At 36.2% G+C, this 20308-nt stretch overlaps 1 protein-coding gene across 2 annotated transcripts in view; it reads left to right on the forward strand.

The window, feature by feature from the left end:
• Positions 1-20308, forward strand: part of GLRA3 (glycine receptor alpha 3) — a 195646-nt gene that overhangs the window by 31579 nt on the left and 143759 nt on the right. For both annotated transcript variants that reach the window (XM_015073143.3, XM_015073144.3), the window contains exon 2: positions 11154-11281. In XM_015073143.3, coding sequence (XP_014928629.1) covers positions 11154-11281 — 128 coding nt within the window. The remainder of the gene's footprint in view (positions 1-11153; positions 11282-20308) is intronic.

The raw sequence follows: 20308 nt of genomic DNA on the forward strand, positions 1-20308 counted from the left end.
GATTCAAAAGAGAGCTAGATGGAAATAGCAATATGTTTCATGATTTAAGTACAAAATTCATGTGCCATCATCAAATCACTTTGTATAGTGAATATTCAACAGGAGAAAAATTGGGCTCTACCCTTGGAAGGGAGGAGTGTCAAAAAAATTTGAATAAGTATTTTCAAAATCATCACAGTTATTCTTGAGATGTTCCTTTTGTTCAGAGTCAGTACCAAACCATCACTAAATTTTGTGGATATCTCTTAGATTCTTCTACTTTTCTCCAACCCTACTGCCATTTAAATTACTCAAACCATCCTTGGATCTCACCTTGACCACTGAATTGTTTACAAACAGGACTTCGGACAAAAGTCCATGTATGATCTAGAAGGCAATGCATGATTTGGTACCTACAGTTCTTCCGCCTCATTTGTTATTAATTTGTCTGGCCTCTATTCCAGACACAGTAACATTCTTTCAGTCTCTTGTACTTTCCATGACACAACAAATTCTGAGATATTTTCTCTTGTATCTATCCACTCAGTCTTTTCCTGTGTGAATGAAATTCTGGACTACCATTTCAACAGTCTTCCTCCCTAAAAATTTTCACTGACTTTTATACAAATTGATATACTTTTTTTCACTGAATTTTACACAAGTTGATTATACTTCTTTTGAATTATTTAAAACGTGGCTAGAATAACAAAACTGAAACCAAACTACTGAGCAGGAAATGATAGAAATCAAAAATTGCTTTTAAATATTTACTCAGTAACTGAGTTCTAAAAGACTTAATGTTCTGAATGAGAAGTTATTTATTATTTAAGAAATGAACTAGTGTGTCAATTAAGTCCCTTACAACTAAATATTTGCAAGGTGACTTTGAACCTCTCTAGTTGATGTGGTTCCAACCGTAAGTTGAATCTATGAATTGGGATGGGTCAATCATATCTTTTTCTTTTATGCTGCTCACTCTTCCCTGAAACTTGCCTGTATTTTCTATTCGGGTATCATGTTATACTATTGCAACCATCCAAGGCTGTTATATGTTTACATGAATTAGCTTGAGTGAATTTCTCTTCATTTCACTTAAAAAAATACCCCTGACCAAAAGAGCCATGGTATTAAATGCAAAATCCAAACACTGGCATAAGGACTTGGCATTTTTCAAAACATATATGTAGATTGTGTCATTTGTTTTACTAAATTTATCTGTGAAAAATGTGTGCCACTTTATGTATCTGTTTTTATACTGGTAAAAGAATATTTGCCTTGCCCAAGGCAAAACAACTTGCTAATGACAAAACTGGAAAAAAATATAAGCCTCCTGGCTGCCAATCTGGAACCTCAACTCTTGTACCATGATGACTTCCATTTAATTATCTTGCGCACTGAACACATAACAGAAACTATTAAGTCTATTCTAAGTAATTTTCAATGTATCTGAAACACTTAATTAGTTTTCTTTAAAATAAATAAGTCGTTAAGAAACTACAAATCAGTGAGTTAATTAACTGTGTTATGGCCTTTTAGTCCTTTCTGTTGAAATAAGCCATGCCAAATACCAAATAAATAATGCCCAAACTATAAAGAAGTAAAGGATTACTCATGAGAATAGACAGTTTATATAGAAGTTACAGTAGAAGTTTTCACAGAAGTTATAACAATTTGCCATACATTTTGAGCACGATATTCTACAACGTGTTTAGTAAAAATAAGTGATTTTATGATAAAATACAAACTTTGTAGATAAAAAGATTATATAAAGATTAGGATTAACAAATCTCAAACGACTGCACTATCTAATCCTCTGTCTCTATGTTTACCATTGAATAGTGTCCTCCTTCTTCACATCCCTTGCCTACAACCCTATATTAACCCTTCATATGCAAACATACAATCAATATGTAATTATCACTAACCACTAGCAAGCATGGGACATAGACACCATAGACCCTAAAAAAACACTTATTTATATATACACTGAATGTAGACACTGCAATACTAGGCTTGGTTAAAAGGTCACCCTTGACATTCCAATTTACAGCTCTCCAATTCCACTTTTAAGTGACGATTTTCATGATTCGATGATTTCAGTTTCCCTTGCAGATTTCTGTGTCTTGATTTTTTCTTATTTCTAAATACTTGTTCAGTGATTGCCCTTGATTATTTATTAGCACTATTCCTAACTTGCATAGAAGGACAGAAGGAGACAAAATTGGGCCTTCTTTAGTATTAAACATACACTTGAAGCCTGATTACTGCTAGACTTGGAGAGTCATAGTCTGATGTTGGACGTCTGCATCATTATATGTAGTTAATTTGTTTCAAAAATATTTATTCAGTTGTTATTCTGGATGCTCTGGATTTCTTCTGGGTCTATTGAAACAATCAGAACAGTCATGATTTGCTTAAGTAGTAGCTCCTACAAAGGAAGAGGTAGACATTGGTTAATTTTATTAAAATGACTATTGCAATTGTAGTAAGTGCTACTAATGAGAAACATAAATGCGGGAAATATTTTAGCAGGGTTTTACAAAATCAGAGAGAACAGTTAAGGTTTCTTGAGAAAATGATGCTAAAACCTAGATCAGAATTAATTAGTTGAAGAGATGACCAATGAGCATTCCAGGCAAAAGCAGGTTGTACCAGAGACATTGAAGAGAACATGATGAGAAGCAGTTGGATTATAGATCTAAGTTTGAAGGTAGAGCCAAGTGGATCAATATGATATGTGAAATAAAGAGTGGTGTCAAGGGTTACAAAAGATTTTCCTCCGGACAAGTGGAAAGATGGAGTTGCCATTAACCAAGTTTGAAAAAAAAAAAAAAAACTGAAAAAAGAATAAGTGTGTGTGGGAATAGAAGTTCGATTTATCTTTGCTCTTATTAGAGATCTGATTTGCCAGCCATCTGTGATTATTTTATTCTAGTGTCAGAAATTGAGATGGTTTAAGCTATGCCCAGTCTCCTACTAAGGCTTCTACGTTTCTGGTTTATTCTTACTCAAAAGTTGTAATTCTTTGAGATATTAAAGCAACTCATAGGAGCTCACCCTTTGGTGAGTCTGGGAATCCAGTTTTTCTCTCTCTAAATCCACAAAGCTTTCAGAACTTGAACATAGATCGCCAACCCCTCATCTACTACTCAAATTGATTCCCACCCCTGAGAGAAATGCAGCTCTAAATATTTGGCTCCCTTCTGCGAGTTTCCTTTATCTTAGGTCACAGCCGTCATTTTCCCTTGTGTTTTTAGTTCCTCCGTGCACAGATTTGTCTTAAACTTGTCTAGTTGTTTTCAGTGTAAAGTTCCATTTGTTTAAAATATTGGCTCATACATTTAGTGTTTAAATGGCTAGGCAGCAAACCTCTCTATACCTTAGTTCCTTCATCTGTAATACATAGGTCGCAATATCTAACTAGCAACATTGTTATGAGAATTAAATGATATCATGTATATGAATCCTGTGCCTGAGAGACCAGGAAGCAACTATGGTATTTGTCCTATTTATTATCAATTAAAATAGCCTAAGCCCCATCAAACTGCACATATGAGTGCAGAATGAAATCACTTTAAAATGATAATCATATGTGACTGGCACATTGCCCACAGTAGCAAGAATCAAGATCCTAGTACCTTGTTAATTTTTAGTTATTTTCCTGAGTCTCCAGAGATATTCTAGAATGGTCCTTTTATATTCCTCCAATATGGTCTCCTTTTTAAATAATTAGTATCATCAAACTATCAACTTAAAGCCAGCTTCACTGCATGTGTCTTCGTGGAAAAAAAAAATTATTCCTTTTCTAAGGCAGAATGCTTTCATGTGAAATACTCAAAACTTCACATATCCCCGATGTTCCAGTTCTCTTTAGTTCTCAGAACAAGAATGAAGCCATAAGGAAATGGAAAGAATGTTCATCTCTTCCATTCTGTGTTTTGTTTTTCTTTTTTCTTTTTTTAATGTTTATTTATTTTGGGGAGAGAAAGAGAGACAGAATGCAAGTGGGGGAGAGGCAGAGACAGAGGGAGACACAGAATCTGAAGCAGGCTCCAGGCTCTGAGAGCCTGACACAGGACTTGAACCCTTGAACTGTGAGATCATGACCTGAGCCAAAGTCGGCGGCTCAACCAACTGAGACACCCAGGTGCCCCTGTGTTTTGTTTTTCAAATGGGGGCAACAAATATCAATTGCTTGTATTTCTAAATCTCACAAAGTTCCAAATAATAACTGTGAAATTTTTTTTTCACCAAGAATTGAAGCCCTACAAGGCTGGTTGCAGGGCTATAAAATACAGAGTAAACTGTGATTCTCTATTATACCCAAAACCTTCTCTGAGTACTGATTTATTTACCACAAGTCACACTTCTTTCTGCACAAATGAATTCCTGAAAATAGATGCATGGAGATTTGTGGCCCTATGTGCCAAGACTCGTCTCAAACCCTCCTTATGTTGCCCTGCTACATCTTTCATATTTTCCCTCAATTTTAAGGTGCATTTAGCAGAGGTAAATAGGTATTGACAACTTTACTAAATTCATCTTAAAATCATCCATATTTAATGGTGATTTCTGTCCTCCAGAAGTGGATGCATTTTATTTTCTTGTCTCAATGAAGAGGACAAAGAGGAGAGAAGAGGAGGGTAAGAGATATCTTTGTGATGAATTTTGATTTCAATTCTTAAAAAAATAGATTTCTTCCAGTGTTTCAGAAATTGAAGTCTTTGAACTTGTAACTAGCATGTCTTTATAAAAATAAGAATATATAAAATGCTTAATTGCAACAAATGTTCATTGATGGGAATGTACATGACTTCACCTACAGTTTCAAAGAAGAGTTGATAAGAAATAGTAAAGAGAAGTTAATAATAGGTAAGAGTAAGTAGAAAATAGTAAAGATAATAAATACAGTACTTAGTGCAGTAGAAAAAAGAAGAGCCAAGTCCAGGAAGCAAGCAAATTAACAGATTTGAGATGTTCATATTAGAAGTCTTCTATGGGAATGCAAGCTGGTGCAGCCACTCTGGAAAACAGTATGGAGGTTCCTCAAAAAACTAAAAATAGAACTACCCTACAAGTCAGCAATTGCACTACTAAGCATTTATCCACGGGATACAGGGGTGCTGTTTCGAAGGGACACATGCACCCCCATGTTTATAGCCGCACTATCCACAATAGCCAAAGTATGGAAAGAGCCCAAATGTCCATCAATGGATGAATGGATAAAGAAGATGTGAGATATATATACAATGGAGTATTACTCGGCCATCAAAAAGAATGAAATCTTGCCATTTACAACTACGTGAATGGAACTGGAGGGTATTATGCTAAGTGAAATTAGTCAGTCAGAGATAGACAAATATCATATGACTTCACTCATATGAGGACTCTAAGAGACAAAATAGATGAATATAAAGGAAGGGAAACAAAATAATATTAAAACAGGGAGGGGGATAAAACAGAAGAGACTCATAAATGTGGAGAACAAACAGAGGGTTAGTAGAGGGGTTGTGGGAGGGGGGATGGGCTAAATGGGTAAGGGGCTTTAAGGAATCTACTCCTGAAATCATTGTTGCACTATATACTAACTAATTTGGATGTAAATTAAAAAAAAATTAAATTAAAATAATATAAAATAAAATAGCAGAAAACAAAACAAAACCAAAAAGTCTTCTAAAAATTCAAAGCTGCTTCTTTCAAAAGTACTGCTCATGAGTAATTTGCTAATAACCTTAGTAACTTGCTATAAATATGACAGTTTTATTGATACTTGGAGATTCAGACAAAAATAATAGACTTGATAATAAATAGTTTCTTACCTAAAACACCATTATACATTAATCTTGGATTTTTTCCCACTGCCTCCTCCTGTCCCGAGTTTTAACAACTCAAAAAAAAAAAGTTTTAAAATATGTTTGTACAGATGATATTGACTATTTAAAAATTAGAGGAAGATTCCTGATTGGTCATATGGAATTTCATGCTGTGTTTATTACTATAAGCTCTCTTCAGTGACTACAGTTCTCTGAGGACAGTCTAGTAATGTTCACATGGTGCAAGTCTCAGGTATTACTGTAATTGGAAGAAAGTTCTAGGATTAATACGTCAGAGCAGGAATTATAAGTGATAGGAAGTCTTCCCATATGTATAACCTTTATCCCTTTCAGAAAAGGAAAGGATACATGATGTAGAGATGCTTTTCAGCCAGTTGCTCCACATAATTCTGTTTGCAATCATTCCTTCTGAGTCAAAATGGTGAATTTTCAGGGGCACCTGGGTGGCTCAGTCCCCTGGGTGACTCTTGATTTCAGCCCAGGTCATGATCTCACAGTTCATGAGTTTGAGCCTCCTGTTGGGCTCTGTGCCAACAGGGCAGAACCTGCTTGGGAGTCTCTCTCTCTCTCTCTCTCTCTCTCTCTCTCTCTCTCTCTCCCCTCCCACCGTCCCTCTCAAAAATAAATAAGCATTTAAAAAATTGTGAATTTTTAGAAATAAAATCAATTGTCTACAAGCAGTTGGATGGTTCTTGTGTCATTGCAAGAAACAGAACTAGTAAAGAAAACTGGAATATTTATCTGCTCAGAATTTTCCCATTTTTTATAGGCATCATTCTGCAAAGTTTGGTGTGAATTCTTGGTACAAAACAGGAAGATTTTGCTCTCAGTGGTGGGAAAAAGGGAGCCAGCCAATCATTCTCTTCATTGTACCTTCACTTCCTTGCTCCTGCTCACTGATACTTCCCAGGGATTCTCTGTAACCTTTAGATGGGCCCAGACTGAGTATTCTACTGAACTGTGAATATGTTAAAGATGCAAATCTGCGTTCTCTGTGTTTTAGGTTCTTAGCACTGTGCTTTGCACCTAAGAAATTGCGAGAACTCAAATTCATTGTCTCAACATTTAACAGATATTTTAAGTGCATTTTGACATGAGAAAGGACATTTTTGTACAAAAAAATGCACTATAATTTTATTGTTAGTAAATTTCTGTTTTACAGACCTCTGTAAATCCTCTTCTTCATAAAAGCAGTGAGAAAACTGTCAAAAAATGTGGCCATCAACTTTTCAATAACTCTGTAAATTAATCAGAGATTTGTAGTAACACATGAAGTAGTTTAATCAAGAAAAACAGCTGAATCTTGGTAGGAACAGTGGGATTTGTGGCTATAACTTGTCCTATTCTTGTTCTCCTTTCTCAGCTCCATGGTAGCATGATAAACCAACAGCCTGCAATAAAAAGCAACAACCTGGCAGCTACCAGGGTGGGCAGAAAGGAGTCTGAATTCCTTTAAAGCCTCATTGTTAAAGAAATGTCATTATCTGACCTGTCTGGAGGCTCCATGGAAGACACCACTTGCAAGACTGCTTTTATTTGACCTAATGTGGAGCTCATTCAGTATGAAAAGTCTTTTTCCTCAGGATGTTGGTCAAATATATTTAGAGGCAATGTTTTAACCTCACAGGTGCCCAAGGTAGTGAGTAACAGTGGGGGCAAACAACAGATTAACCAAAAAGCCTAAAAGAAAAAGCAATGAAACGATATGCCAATAGGGGTTTGGAAAAGCTCACATATTTCTGGGTATCTAGAAGACCATGCATCTGTATGGGGTTGTGAGCATGCCTAGTGTCATGGACTTAATCGCATCCTTTCAAAATTCTTATGTTGAAATACTAACTCCCAATATCTCAGAATGTGACTTTAATTAAAGATAATTAAGATAAAACAAGGTCATATGGGGCCCCATTCTATCACTGGTGATCTTCCAAGAAGAGGAGATTTTGACACAAACACATAGGAGAGGAAGAAACAGAGAGAAAATGGCCACCTGCAAGCCATGGAGAGAGACCTTCAAAGAAGATGAACCCTGCCAACAACTTGATCTAGGACCTTTAGCTCCAAGAACTATGAGAAAATTAATTGCTATTGTTTAAGGTACTTAGTCCAGGGAACCTTGTTAAGATAGCTCTAGCAAATTGATACACAGAGAGTTGTGTGCCTGATTGGGAAAGACCTGAGAAAACCTTAAGCTCTCCACCCTGGCTGGCCTTTAAGCCCTGTGCAAATGGGAAATAAAGGCTAAGACAGAGTTGTCAATTGCCTGACTCAGTGTTGAAGGTGTGGCCCCATAAACATAGCACTCCCAGAAAATTCTGGGAAATATATTGGTTTTAGGAATTTAGGAAAATCCTTGTCTACTTATTAGGTGATCCCTAAACCACTCAGATAGACTTTACAGAATTAGTTCAGAAAAGCCAATTAAAAAACAAAACAGAAACCAGCAACAATAATAAACCTTAGGGAGGAGGGATAATATAATTTACCGAGTTGCCATGTTATATCATCTAAAATGTCCAGTTTTCAGTGACAATATTATGAAACATTGAAAGAAAAAAAAGTGTGGCTCACGCACAGGGGAAAAAAGGCAAGTGGTAGAATCTGCTTGAAGAAAGCAACAACAGTGGAATTACTGGACAAAGACTTTAAATCAACGATTTTAAATACTTTAATAAAAACTAAAGGAAACCATGTTCAAAGAAATCAGCTATTTTCACTCCTTTACTAAAAACTAAAGGGAACCATGTTCAAAGAACTAAAAAGGAAGTATGACAATAATATCTCCCCAAATACAGAATATACCAGTGAAGAGACAGAGATTAAAAAAAAAAAAAGAAGAAAAAAGTAACTCTGGAGTTGGGAAGTGGACTAACTTAATGCAAAACTCACTGGGAAAAAACTGCGAGTTTTCTCTGACTGCAACAACAAATTACCGCCAATAACAGCAACAGCAACTTATTCTTCCCTGGTTCTGGAGGCCAGAAGCCTGAAGTCAGTTCACTGGGCCCAAAACAAGGTGTGAGTAGGACCAAGCACCCTCCAGAGGCCCTAGGGGAGAATCTGTTTCTTCCTTTTGCAGCTTCTATTGACTGCTGGCATTCCTTGGCTGTGGTCACATCACTCTAATCTCTGCTTGTACCTGTATGGTCACATTATGTTCCCTCTTCTGTCTAAAACCAAATACACCTCTGCCTCTCTCTTACAAGGATACACATCATTGCATAACCAAAATGATCTCTTCCATGCAGTGCAAAATCTGATGGTTGTCAGTCTCTCATACATAGTATTCTATTTATTTTGAAATGTGAAGGGCATTGTATTATTGGTTCAGATCCAGGTAAATTGGTGTATTTGTTGGTAGGAGAATGTAGAAGTTCATTTGCTGATAACTAAAGGGAGGATTTTGCAAAAGAAATACAGGGAATGGTTTAGAAGAAGCAAACTGTAGTTATGAGAACTCTGACAATGCCTTTCTGCCTATGTTCTTGGGCCAGGGAAAATGAGCAAATGCTGCTTAAGATTACAGGTGAAAGTTACTTAAAACCAGGTGGTAGAGAAAGTTCTAGAGTTACTGAGAATGCAGTGGTTCTTTATGATATTATTATTATGATATTTATTATTATTATTATTATTATTATTACCTTAAACTTTCCAGAGATTATGGTGGCAGGGAGTTCAACTGCCCAGTAATAATCAGAGATAAAGGGTCATAAAGTAATCTGGAGCCAAAAAATAGAGATAGGAGAAACTTCTGCCCCTGGAAAAAGCACGAAAGACAGAGAGAGAGCCGCCGGGCAGATAAGTGACTTTGAATGTCCAGAACTAGATAGAACCTTGTGAACTGCACAGTAGTTCATGGATGCTGTTAGCGGTGATCCTGTGCTTTCAGAAATGTCACTGTCACATTACTATTGATATTGGATTTTAAAATTGCGCCTGTGTCTGTGGTACACAATTTACCAGTGATGGCTGTAAGACCCATTTTCACTAGTTATTAAAAATTCTGGCAGGAGGAACTTGATACTGCTGAGATCAAGCTGTGACCACAAAGGTTCAGGGTCTGGTGATGCTCTCAGTTGAGTGACAGAGCCGGGAGGATATGGTGACTGACAATCTCTGGGAAGTAACATCAGCTTAAATATATCAGTTTCAAACACATGTGTGCTCAGGAAGTCTGTCTCACTTCCCTGAGCAAAGCGCCGTGGGTGAAAAGAATCATTTGATCTTAGCAAGCAGGCCCAGGCTTTCCGGGGACCAGCCTAGGTGAATGAGGGGCTGGATGGGGTGCAGTGACATGTGTGAGCTGCTCTAGGATGAGCAGCTGCATAAAACAAACAAAAAAATTTAATGAAAAAAAGTGCAGTAGCTCTTTACTTTGCCCAGACACACGTTCTCATTGTGTAATAGCCAGGTGCACTGACCACATTTATGGTAATTTCTCAATCTTAGTGCACAGATTTTAGATCTGAACAAAATGTACTGTAGAGGAATGACACAAGATGAAAGCAGAATGAATTTAACTGGCTATGTTACTAATATAGGAAGCATCTAATTGAAGAAAAGAGCATCATTGTTTAGTCTGTAGGACAGACGTTTTATTACCATTGAGAAGAATTTACAAAACTTGAAAGGTGATGTTTATCCCCTCAGTAAAAGCAGTAAGAATTGTACTTCACAGCTGAACTTTCATTTTTCTCTTATGCCTGACTCGCTAAGGATACTTTTTTTTAAAAAATATTTTTTATGTTTATTTTTATTTTTGAGAGAGAGAGCGCATGCACGCACACACAAGTTGGGGGAGGGGTAGAGAGGGAGACAGAATCCAAAGCAGGCTCCAGGCTCCAACCTGTCAGCACAGAGCTGGATGCGGGGCTCGCACCCCCCCAATGTGAGATCATGACCTGAGCCAAAGTCGGTCGCTCAAGGGACTGAGCTACCCAGGCGCCCCACTAAGCATACATTTGACTAAAAATTACAGTTAGAAGTCAAACTTGGGTAAACACAAATTTTGAAAGCCTAATAATTTGGCAGCGGCTTTGTTTCCAGACTTAAAATAATGTCACCTCTGACCTTTTGGGCTGAATACATGTGAAACCTTATAAATACTTGACTGTAGATCTGTCTATGGGTCTATAGGTCTATAAAGACCTATCTGTCATTATGCTAATATTCACCTTATAGTATATAGTGTACATACTATATAAAATATATAAAAGTTTTTCTTTTTGTTTTAAAAGGTACTTTTGCTTTCCATTTTTTTAATTCTCTATTTATAGTGACAACTATTAGGAAGACTTTTGCTTGTCATTTTCTGTAAACTCTGAATGTTCTCATTTATAGCTTGGTTGCAACAAAGGAAACAGACAGTGCAAGATCTCGAAGTGCTCCAATGTCACCTTCTGACTTTCTGGATAAATTAATGGGGAGGACATCAGGGTATGATGCAAGAATCAGACCCAATTTTAAAGGTAATTATCTACTTACTACTATATTTGAAATGTGTTTTGAATGTTATTAAACAAAATAAATTTTCAGATTGATTCCACCAAAAATTCTAATGCTTATTTTCAGTAATTATGCAAAGATATGTTTTGAAAGAAAAACTCTATTCTTATGTTAATTTTTCTCAGAATTCGGCTTCTTTGAACCAATAGTGTTTGTTTTTCCTTCTTTGTTATGGTAATTATTGTCATGATGATTCATTTTAGGAAAAAAATATATATATATACATTCCACTCACTGGAATAGAATCTTCTTTAGAGCTGGCAATAAACCATATTTTAAATTCCCCACAGCAAGACTCTTTTATATTGTGGAGAATCAAATGGTTGTTGAATTTATGTACTGGGTAAAGAGTCTGGATAACTAAAAGCCACTGATAACATTTCAAAAATCATTCCCTCTACAAAATTTTTACTTAAATGTATAAGAAAGAGTGTAATTATCAGTTTAAGAATACCCACCTTTATTCTTCTGTTTAATATAGTGAAAAGGAGCATATTTATACATGTCATATGTGGAATATCCAGAACCACAATGTGTCCTAGGGTAAAAGATTAGAAAACTACTTCTATGTCTGTATTTATTTAATATATCTTGAATAATATTCTATTTAATAAATAAAATAATCCAAATAATAAGAATACATACCATTTCCATGAGATTCAGTTAAGCTATTTTTATTCTTAAAGGTGAAAAGAAATACAATATAATCTAAATGATTTTTTTTTCTGAATTTGTTCTTATGGGGAAAAAAAAAGGAATTGTTTAGCACTGGTTTAAGAATTATTTACAGAGGACTGATAAATACCAAGAATGGGTAGTAGGAGAAAAATATAGGAGTAAAATTTGTTGATAATTTATAAGTAAAAAACTATGAATTGTTTCAATTTCAAAATTATTTCGACATTTATATTATGGATTGTATTTCTTGATTTAAGCATGTTGACCATAAATATTCTTAACTGCATGAGAAGAACACTAAATGTAAAGCCATGAGGAAATAGTGCAGCTTAAGAGATATCATATATAAATGAAACAAGAGATTTCAGCATCATGAGGATCTTTTACAAATTGCAGAACAGCAGTAACCTTGACATTAGGTTGAGAACTAACTTTGAATTGACCTTAAATATATGCAGTTGTCATTTTAGTAAACAGCAAGAAACATAATCAGCAATTAGTAGATTCATTATGGTGATTCCATTCAGTGGTTCAAAGTATTGCTTTGTTTTCACTGAAAACTAAAGAGAAAAATGTGTTCTATTTTTAAATGTCTGTGAATATTTTAAAAACCACATAAACACTCAATGGAGGTCTTCCTAAAAATATAGGTAAGTTACTAACTGCACAATAGTGGTCCCAGTGCCTTTACTGCTGTCTTGGAAAATTTACTTTCATTTTATCATTTCAATCACTTAACAGACAAAGGAAATTTTAAACCATCTTCAATGTGATTAATATTACTATTAATGTGTGAGACCAGGAAAGGACTGAAAAGATTTGGTTTTGCTTAAAAAAAGTAGTGATTTTTTTAAAAAATGAAAATACATTTCTAAAAACTAGCTGATAACCCAACCAGTTTAGAGGTGAGGAGATTTGTTTTTTAATGTCTATTTACTTATTTTTGAGAGACAAAGACCATGAGAGGGGCAGAGAGAAAGGGAGACAGAGAATCGAATATCTTACACTCTGAATATCAGAAAAGCAAGTGGACGCTCATATGATTACCATAATGTCAGTTTTTAAAAAATGATAACTTAATGAATTAGTTCTTAGCGAACACTCTTGTTTTTCCATTCAAACGTTGTTGTCTCTAGGGAATGCTCACAGCTTCTTCCCCCAATTCAGCACATTCGACAGTTTCTTTTTGTTGAATAAAATAACATCGTAATCCTTTGACCATCATTTTGTTGCTTAATACTGAAATATAAATAAAATATATTTAAATATTTTTTAGGTATATATGTCCTAACAAACTAAATACAAGACATATCAGAAGACGATTGTATAAGTCCCTCTATTGTCAGGTACCTAGGCACCCACCATGTCTCCTTAAGAAAAGTTCATCTGGGCTGCCTGGATGGCTCATTCGGTTAAGTGTCCGACTTCAGCTTAGGTCAGGATCTCACAGTTCGTGAGTTCGAGCCCCGTGTTGGGCTCTGTGCTGACAGTTCGGAGCCTGGAGCCTACTTCAGATTCTGTGTCTCCTCCTCTCTCTGCCTCTCCCCCTCCTCATGCTCTGTCTCTCAATAATATATAAATGTTAAAAAAAATTTAAAAAGAAAAGTTCATCAGACAGAAGTATGAAGTGAAGAAACTGTTCTGGTAATATTTAACTCAGTTTTTCTGTGTAGTATCTCACAAGACTAAAACTACACCATCCCCCACAACCCTGCCATATTGATATTTTCCCCTTTGTCTATTTTTTTTTAAGAATTTATTTGGCTAATCAAACTAGCTTAAAGTGGTTATTACATATATATTTTGCCTCTAAGTTTGTCAAAGACAAGGAATTAATACTGTAATATTTTAAGGGCATGACCATCAGTAGTGTGATATGTGATACTCCACTAGTTTTTTTGTTAATAATTAAGTAAAATTAAATATTTTTTAAAAGAATAGGGATGGGAATTTGTCAAAGTAGATATAATAATGTATTACAATAACTTGAATGATTTAGTCCTCACATCTTCAAAGATTAAAATGTTAATAAAAAATAAATCTAGAAAATAATTTACTTTGATAATTACTCACACAATAGGCAAGTGTTTTCAAAATACACAAGCATTGGAAAACACCTCTCAGGGGTATTTAACCTCTCATGGAGTTATAAATTTTGCAAGAGAAAAACAAAATCTTAATATTGACCTTCACAGACAATTTACAGAGACTAAATAAGAATGTTCAACCTCATTAGCAATCAATGAAGTGCAAATTATAATAATAACGTGATAGGACTTTCACCTTTCAAAATATAAACATTTAAAAATAATATGAATTATTTCAGGTTAAATGCATGAAGGAAATTTATTTCTGGAATATTGATTTCAAATTTGTGATTGTTTTCATGAGTATATATACATCAAAAGGGAATTTATCTTGTGGGCCATAGTGGAGAACAACTATTTAAAAATATAAAATGACTGGGAAGGAGCCAAGATGGCAGAACAGCATGGAAGTTATTTGGGTGTCACATCCATGAAATACAGCCAGACCAACACTAAACCATCCTACACACCTAGAAAATTGATTAGAGGATTAACACAACAATCTGCACAACCTGAACCACAGAATTCAGCAGGTACATGGGGTGGAGAGGGGAACTTGGGAAGAGAGAAGCTGGTGGCAGACAGGGAGCCGCTTTTCCAGGCAGAGAGAGGACAGAGGGTAGGTCGGTGGGGGAGAATACGGGAAAAACACTCCCCCCCAAAAGCAGCTGGAGAGAAGTGGAAAATTGGAAACAGCTGCAGGGAACAAACCAAAAAGGGAGAAAGGAGAAAGGAGAAGTTTTAAATTCCATTAAGACTGTAAACAGGGGAGCACAAAGTCTGCAACTCCGCAGCTCAATAACTGGTGATGCTCTGGTGGGAAGGGCAAATCCCCAAGAACAGAGTGGGGTCTAAGAGGTTCTTGGGCCACATGGGGAAAAGCAGTTCTACTGCTGGAAGGACATTTGGTAGAGACTGTTGAAGCCACCTAGTCCCAGCAGACCCCAGAAAATGGCCACATTTGCTGGTGCTGGAGCAAGGTCGTTAATGGTGAAGCCTGGTGCTACATGAGTGTTGTGATTTTCCATAATCCCTGAAAAGTTGCTGCTACACTATCTCGCGAACTTTTACTGGGACAGGCTGGCACCTGGCTGCAGTCTCGGGGCACTGGCAGCAGCAGGGTCCAGCAAGCGTTCCTGGGTGCACCCAACATTCAGCCATTGCTCATTTGGCCATTGCTTATTCGGCCATTGCTTGGTGAGACCCTCCCGCAGAGGGGTGGAATGAGGCAAAGCCGCAGTCCTTCAGAAGTAAGGGGCCGGGGAAAACAGCCACATCTGAGACAAAACTTGGGAGAGAGGTACTGCCTGGGGCCTGGTCACGGAGAGTGAAAAAGCTGGGAGTGGACGAAAGCTGAAGACAGAGGACGGTTGCGCAATTGCTGATCTGGGAGAAGAGAGTTCCTATACTAGAGACTGGGTAGCTGGGTGATGCCATTTTCACTGCTCCTGCACATGTGCATACGCACCTATGAGCACCGCAACAATCCAACCCAGTAGGCTAGCAGTGCCATCTAGTGGAGAATGGAGCAGTTACACTGAGCCCTGCCGAACTGGACCAACCTTGCTCTTCAAGAACACAAGTCTTACTGCCTACTTAGTTTATGGACTATAAAGTGCTACATAGTCTGACTTCTAGGGGAAAATGAAATAATTTCAGTCCTATTTCAATCTGTTAGCAGGTCCATGTATTCAATATTCTTTCTTCTTTTTTTCTCTTTTACACTACTTTTCTTTTTCTTGAATACAGAAATAGAAAAAATTCATTTTTATTTTCAATTTTTATTAAAAATATATTTTTTAATTTTTTAAACATATATTTTACATTTGTATAAATTTTTTCAAATTCTATCTTACTTCCATCATTTTATTTTAGTCTACTTCAGTGTATTCACCTTTTCAAATTTTCAAACAATTTCTTTTTTCCCTCTTTTTTCTATTTTTCGTTTCTTTTCTTTTTCTTGAATACAGAAAGAGAAAAAAATCATTTTTATTTTTAATTTTTATTAAAATTTTTTTCTTTATTTTTTCTACAATATTCTTTATTTTTGTGTAAATTCTTTCAAATTCTATTTTACTCCCATCATCTCATTTTAGTCTACTTCAGTGTATTCATTTTTTCAAATTTTCAAGAGATTTCCTTTTTTTTTCTTTCCCCACCTTTTTTTCTCTAATCTGTCAAACCACTTCCAACACCCAGACCAAAACACACCTAGGATTTAGCATCATTTATTAGATTTTGTGTGTGTGTTTAATTTTTTAATTTTTGTTTTTTTAATTTTAATTTTTCTACCTCATTAATTCCTTTTCTCCCTTCAAAAGGACAAAACGAAGGAATTCACCCCAAAAGAAAGAGCTCGAAGAAATGACAGCCAGGAATTTAACCAATGCAGATACAAGCAAGATGTCTGAACCAGAATTTAGAATCACGATAATAAGAATACTAGCTGGAGTTGAAAATAGATTAGAATCCCTTTCTGCAGAGATAAAAGAAGTAAAAAATAGAATGAAATTTAAAATGTTGTAACTGAGCTGCAATCACAGATGGATGCAGTGTCAGCAAGGATGGATGAGGCAGAACAGAGAATCAGTGGTATAGAGGAGAAACTTATAGAGAATAATGAAGCAGAAAAAAAAGAGGGAGATTAAGGCAAAAGAGCATGACTTAAGAATTAGAGAAATCAGTGACTCATTAAAAAGGAACAACATCAGAATCATAGGGGTCCCAGAAGAGGAAGAGAGAGAAATAGGGGTAGAAGGGTTATGTGAGCAAATCATAGCAGAAAACTTCCCCAACCTGGGGAAAGACACAGATGTCAAAATCCAGGAAGCACAGAGGACCCCCATTAGATTCAACAAACACCGACCATCAATAAGGCATATCATAGTCAAATTCACAAAGTACTCAAGCAAGGAGAGAATCATGAAAGCAACAAGGGAAAAAAGTCCCTAACCTACAAGGGAAGACAGATCAGGTTTGCAGCAGACCTATCCACAGAAACTTGAGGCCAGAAAGGAGTGGCAGGATATATTCAATGTGCTGAATCAGAAAAATATGCGCCAAGAATTCTTTACCCAGCAAGGCTGTCATTCAAAATAGAAGGAGAGAAAAAAAGTTTCCCAGACAAATGAAAATTAAAGGCGTTTGGGGCGCCTGGGTGGCTCAGTCGGTTGAGTGTCCAACTTCGGCTCAGGTCATGATCTCGCGGTCTGTGAGTTTGAGCCCCATGTTGGTCTCTGTGCTGACAGCTCAGAGCCTGGAGCCTGCTTCGGATTCTGTGTCTGCCTCTCTCTCTGACCCTCCCCCACTCATGCTCTGTCTCTCTCTGTCTCAGAAATAAACATTAAAAAAAATTTTTAAAAAATTAAAGGAGTTTGTCAGCACTAAACCAGCCCTGTAAGAAACTTCAAGGGGGACTCTCTGAGAAAAGAAAAAATGAAAAAAAATTATATATATATATATATATATATATATATATATATGCAACAAAGCAACAAAGATTAGAAAGGACTAGAGAACACCACCAGAAACTCCAACTCTACAAGCATCCTAATGGCAATAAATTCATATCTTTCAGTACTCATTCAAACGTCAATGGACTCAATGCTCCAATCAAAAGACATAGGGTAACAGAATGGTTAAGAAAACAAGATCCATCTATATGCTGTTTACAAGAGACCCACTTTAGACCTAAAGACACCTTCAGATTGAAAATAAGGGGATGGAGAACAATCTACCATGCTAATTGTCAAGAAAAGAAAGCCAAAATAACCATACTTATATCAGACAATCTAGACTTTAAAATAAAGACTGTAACAAGAGATGCAGAAGGGCATGATATCATAATCAAGGGGTCTATTCACCAAGAAGACCTAACAATTGTAAACATTTATGCGCCAAGTGTGGACACCCAAATATATAAATCAATTAATCACAAACATAAAGAAACTCATCGATAATAATTCCATAATAGTAGGAGACTTCAACACCCCATTCACATCAATGGACAGATCATCTAATCAAAAAATCAACAAGAAAACAATGGCTTTGAATGACACACTGGACCAGATGGACTTCACAGATATATTTAGAACATTTCATCCTAAAGCAGCAGAATATACATTCTTCTCCAGTGCACATAGAACGTTCTCCAGAATAGACCATATACTGGGACACAAATCAGCCCTAAGTAAGTACAAAAAGATCGAGATCACAACGTACATATTTTCAGATCACAATACTATGAAACTCAAAATCAACCACAAGAAAAAATTTGGAAAGGTAACAAATACTTGGAGACTGAAGAACATCCTACTAAAGAATGAATGGGCTAACCAAGCAGTTAAAGAAGAAATTGAAAAGTATATGGAAATCAATGAAAGTGATAACACCACAACCCAAAACTTCTGGCATGCAGCAAAGGTGGTCATAAGAGGTCATAAGAGGTCCTAAAGAAGGAAGAAAGATCTCAGATACACAACCAAATCTTACGACTTAAGGAGCTGGAAAAAGAACAGCAAATAAAACCCAAAACCAGCAGAAGACAGGAAATAATAAAGATTAGAGAAGATATTAATGGTATTGAAATCAATAAAACAGTAGAACACATCAATGAAGCCAGAAGCTGGTTCTTTGAAAGAATTAACAAAATTGACAAACCACTAGCCAGTTTGATCAAAAAGGAAAAGGAAAGGACCCAAATAAATAAAATCCAGAATTAAAGAGGAGAGATCACAACCAACTCAACAGAAATAAAAACAATAATAAGATAATATTATGAGCTATTATATGCCAATAAAATGGGCAATCTGGAAGAAATGGACAAAATCCTAGAAACATATACACTACCAAAACTGATACAGGAAGAAATAGAAAAATTGAACAGACCCATAACCAGTAAGGAAATCCAATTAGTAATCAAAAATCTGCCAAAAAATAAGAGTCCAGGGCCAGGTGGCTTTCCAGGGGGATTCTATCAAACATTAAAGGAAGAGTTAACACCTATTCTCTTGAAGCTGTTCCAAAAACTAGAAATAGAAGGAAAACTTCCAAACTCTTTGTATGAAGTCAGCATTACCTTGATTCCATAACCAGACAGAGACCCCACTAAAAAGGAAAAGTATAGACCAATATCCCTGATGAACATGGATGCGTAAATCCTCAACAAGATACTAGCTAACCCGATCCAACAATACATTAAAAAAATTATTCATCATGACCAAGTGGGATTTATACCTGGGATGCAGGGCTGGCTCAATATCTGCAAAACAATTAACGTGATTCATCACATCAGTAAAAGAAAGGACAAGAACCATGTGATCCTCTCAATAGATGCAGAGAAAGCGTTTGACAAAATACAGCATCCTTTCTTGATAAAAACCCTCAAGAAGGTAGGGATAGAAGGAGCATACCTCGAGATCATTAAAGCCATATATGAACGACCCAACGCTAATATCATCCTCAGTGGGGAAAAACTGGGAGCTTTCCCCCTAAGGTCAAGAACAAGACGGGGATGTCCACTCTCACCACTGTTATTCAACATAGTATTGGAAGTCTTAGCCTCTGCAATCAGACAACACAAAGAAATAAAAGGCATCCAAATCGGCTAGGAGGAGGTCAAACTTTCACTCTTTGCAGGTGACATGATACTCTATATGGAAAACCCAAAAGATTCCACCAAAAAACTGCTAGAACTGATTCATGAATTCAGCAAAGTTACAGGATACAAAATCAACACACAGGAATCAGTTGAATTCCTATACACCAACAATGAAGTGACAGAAAGAGAAATCAAGGAATTGATCCCATTTACAGTTGCACAAAAAACCATGAAATACCTGGGAATAAATCTAACCAAAGAGGTGAAAAATCTATACACTGAAAACTATAGAAAGCTTATGAAAGAAACTGAAGAAGACACAGAAAAATGGAAAAAGATTCCATGGTCCTGGATAGGAAGAACAAATATTGTTAAAATGTCAATACTACCCAAAGCAATCTACATGTTCAATGCATCCCTATCAAAGTAACACCAGCATTCTTCACAGAATTAGAACAAATAATCCTAAAATTTTTATGGAACCAGAAAAGACCCCGAATAGCCAAAGTGATGTTGAAAAAAAAAAACCAAAGCAGACTTCAAGCTATACTACAAAGCTGTAACCATCAAGACAGTATGGTACTGGCACAAGAACAGACACTCAGATCAATGGAACAGAATAGAGA

The sequence above is a fragment of the Acinonyx jubatus genome, chromosome B1 (genome assembly GCF_027475565.1).
Source record: "Acinonyx jubatus isolate Ajub_Pintada_27869175 chromosome B1, VMU_Ajub_asm_v1.0, whole genome shotgun sequence".
Lineage (NCBI taxonomy): Eukaryota > Metazoa > Chordata > Mammalia > Carnivora > Felidae > Acinonyx > Acinonyx jubatus.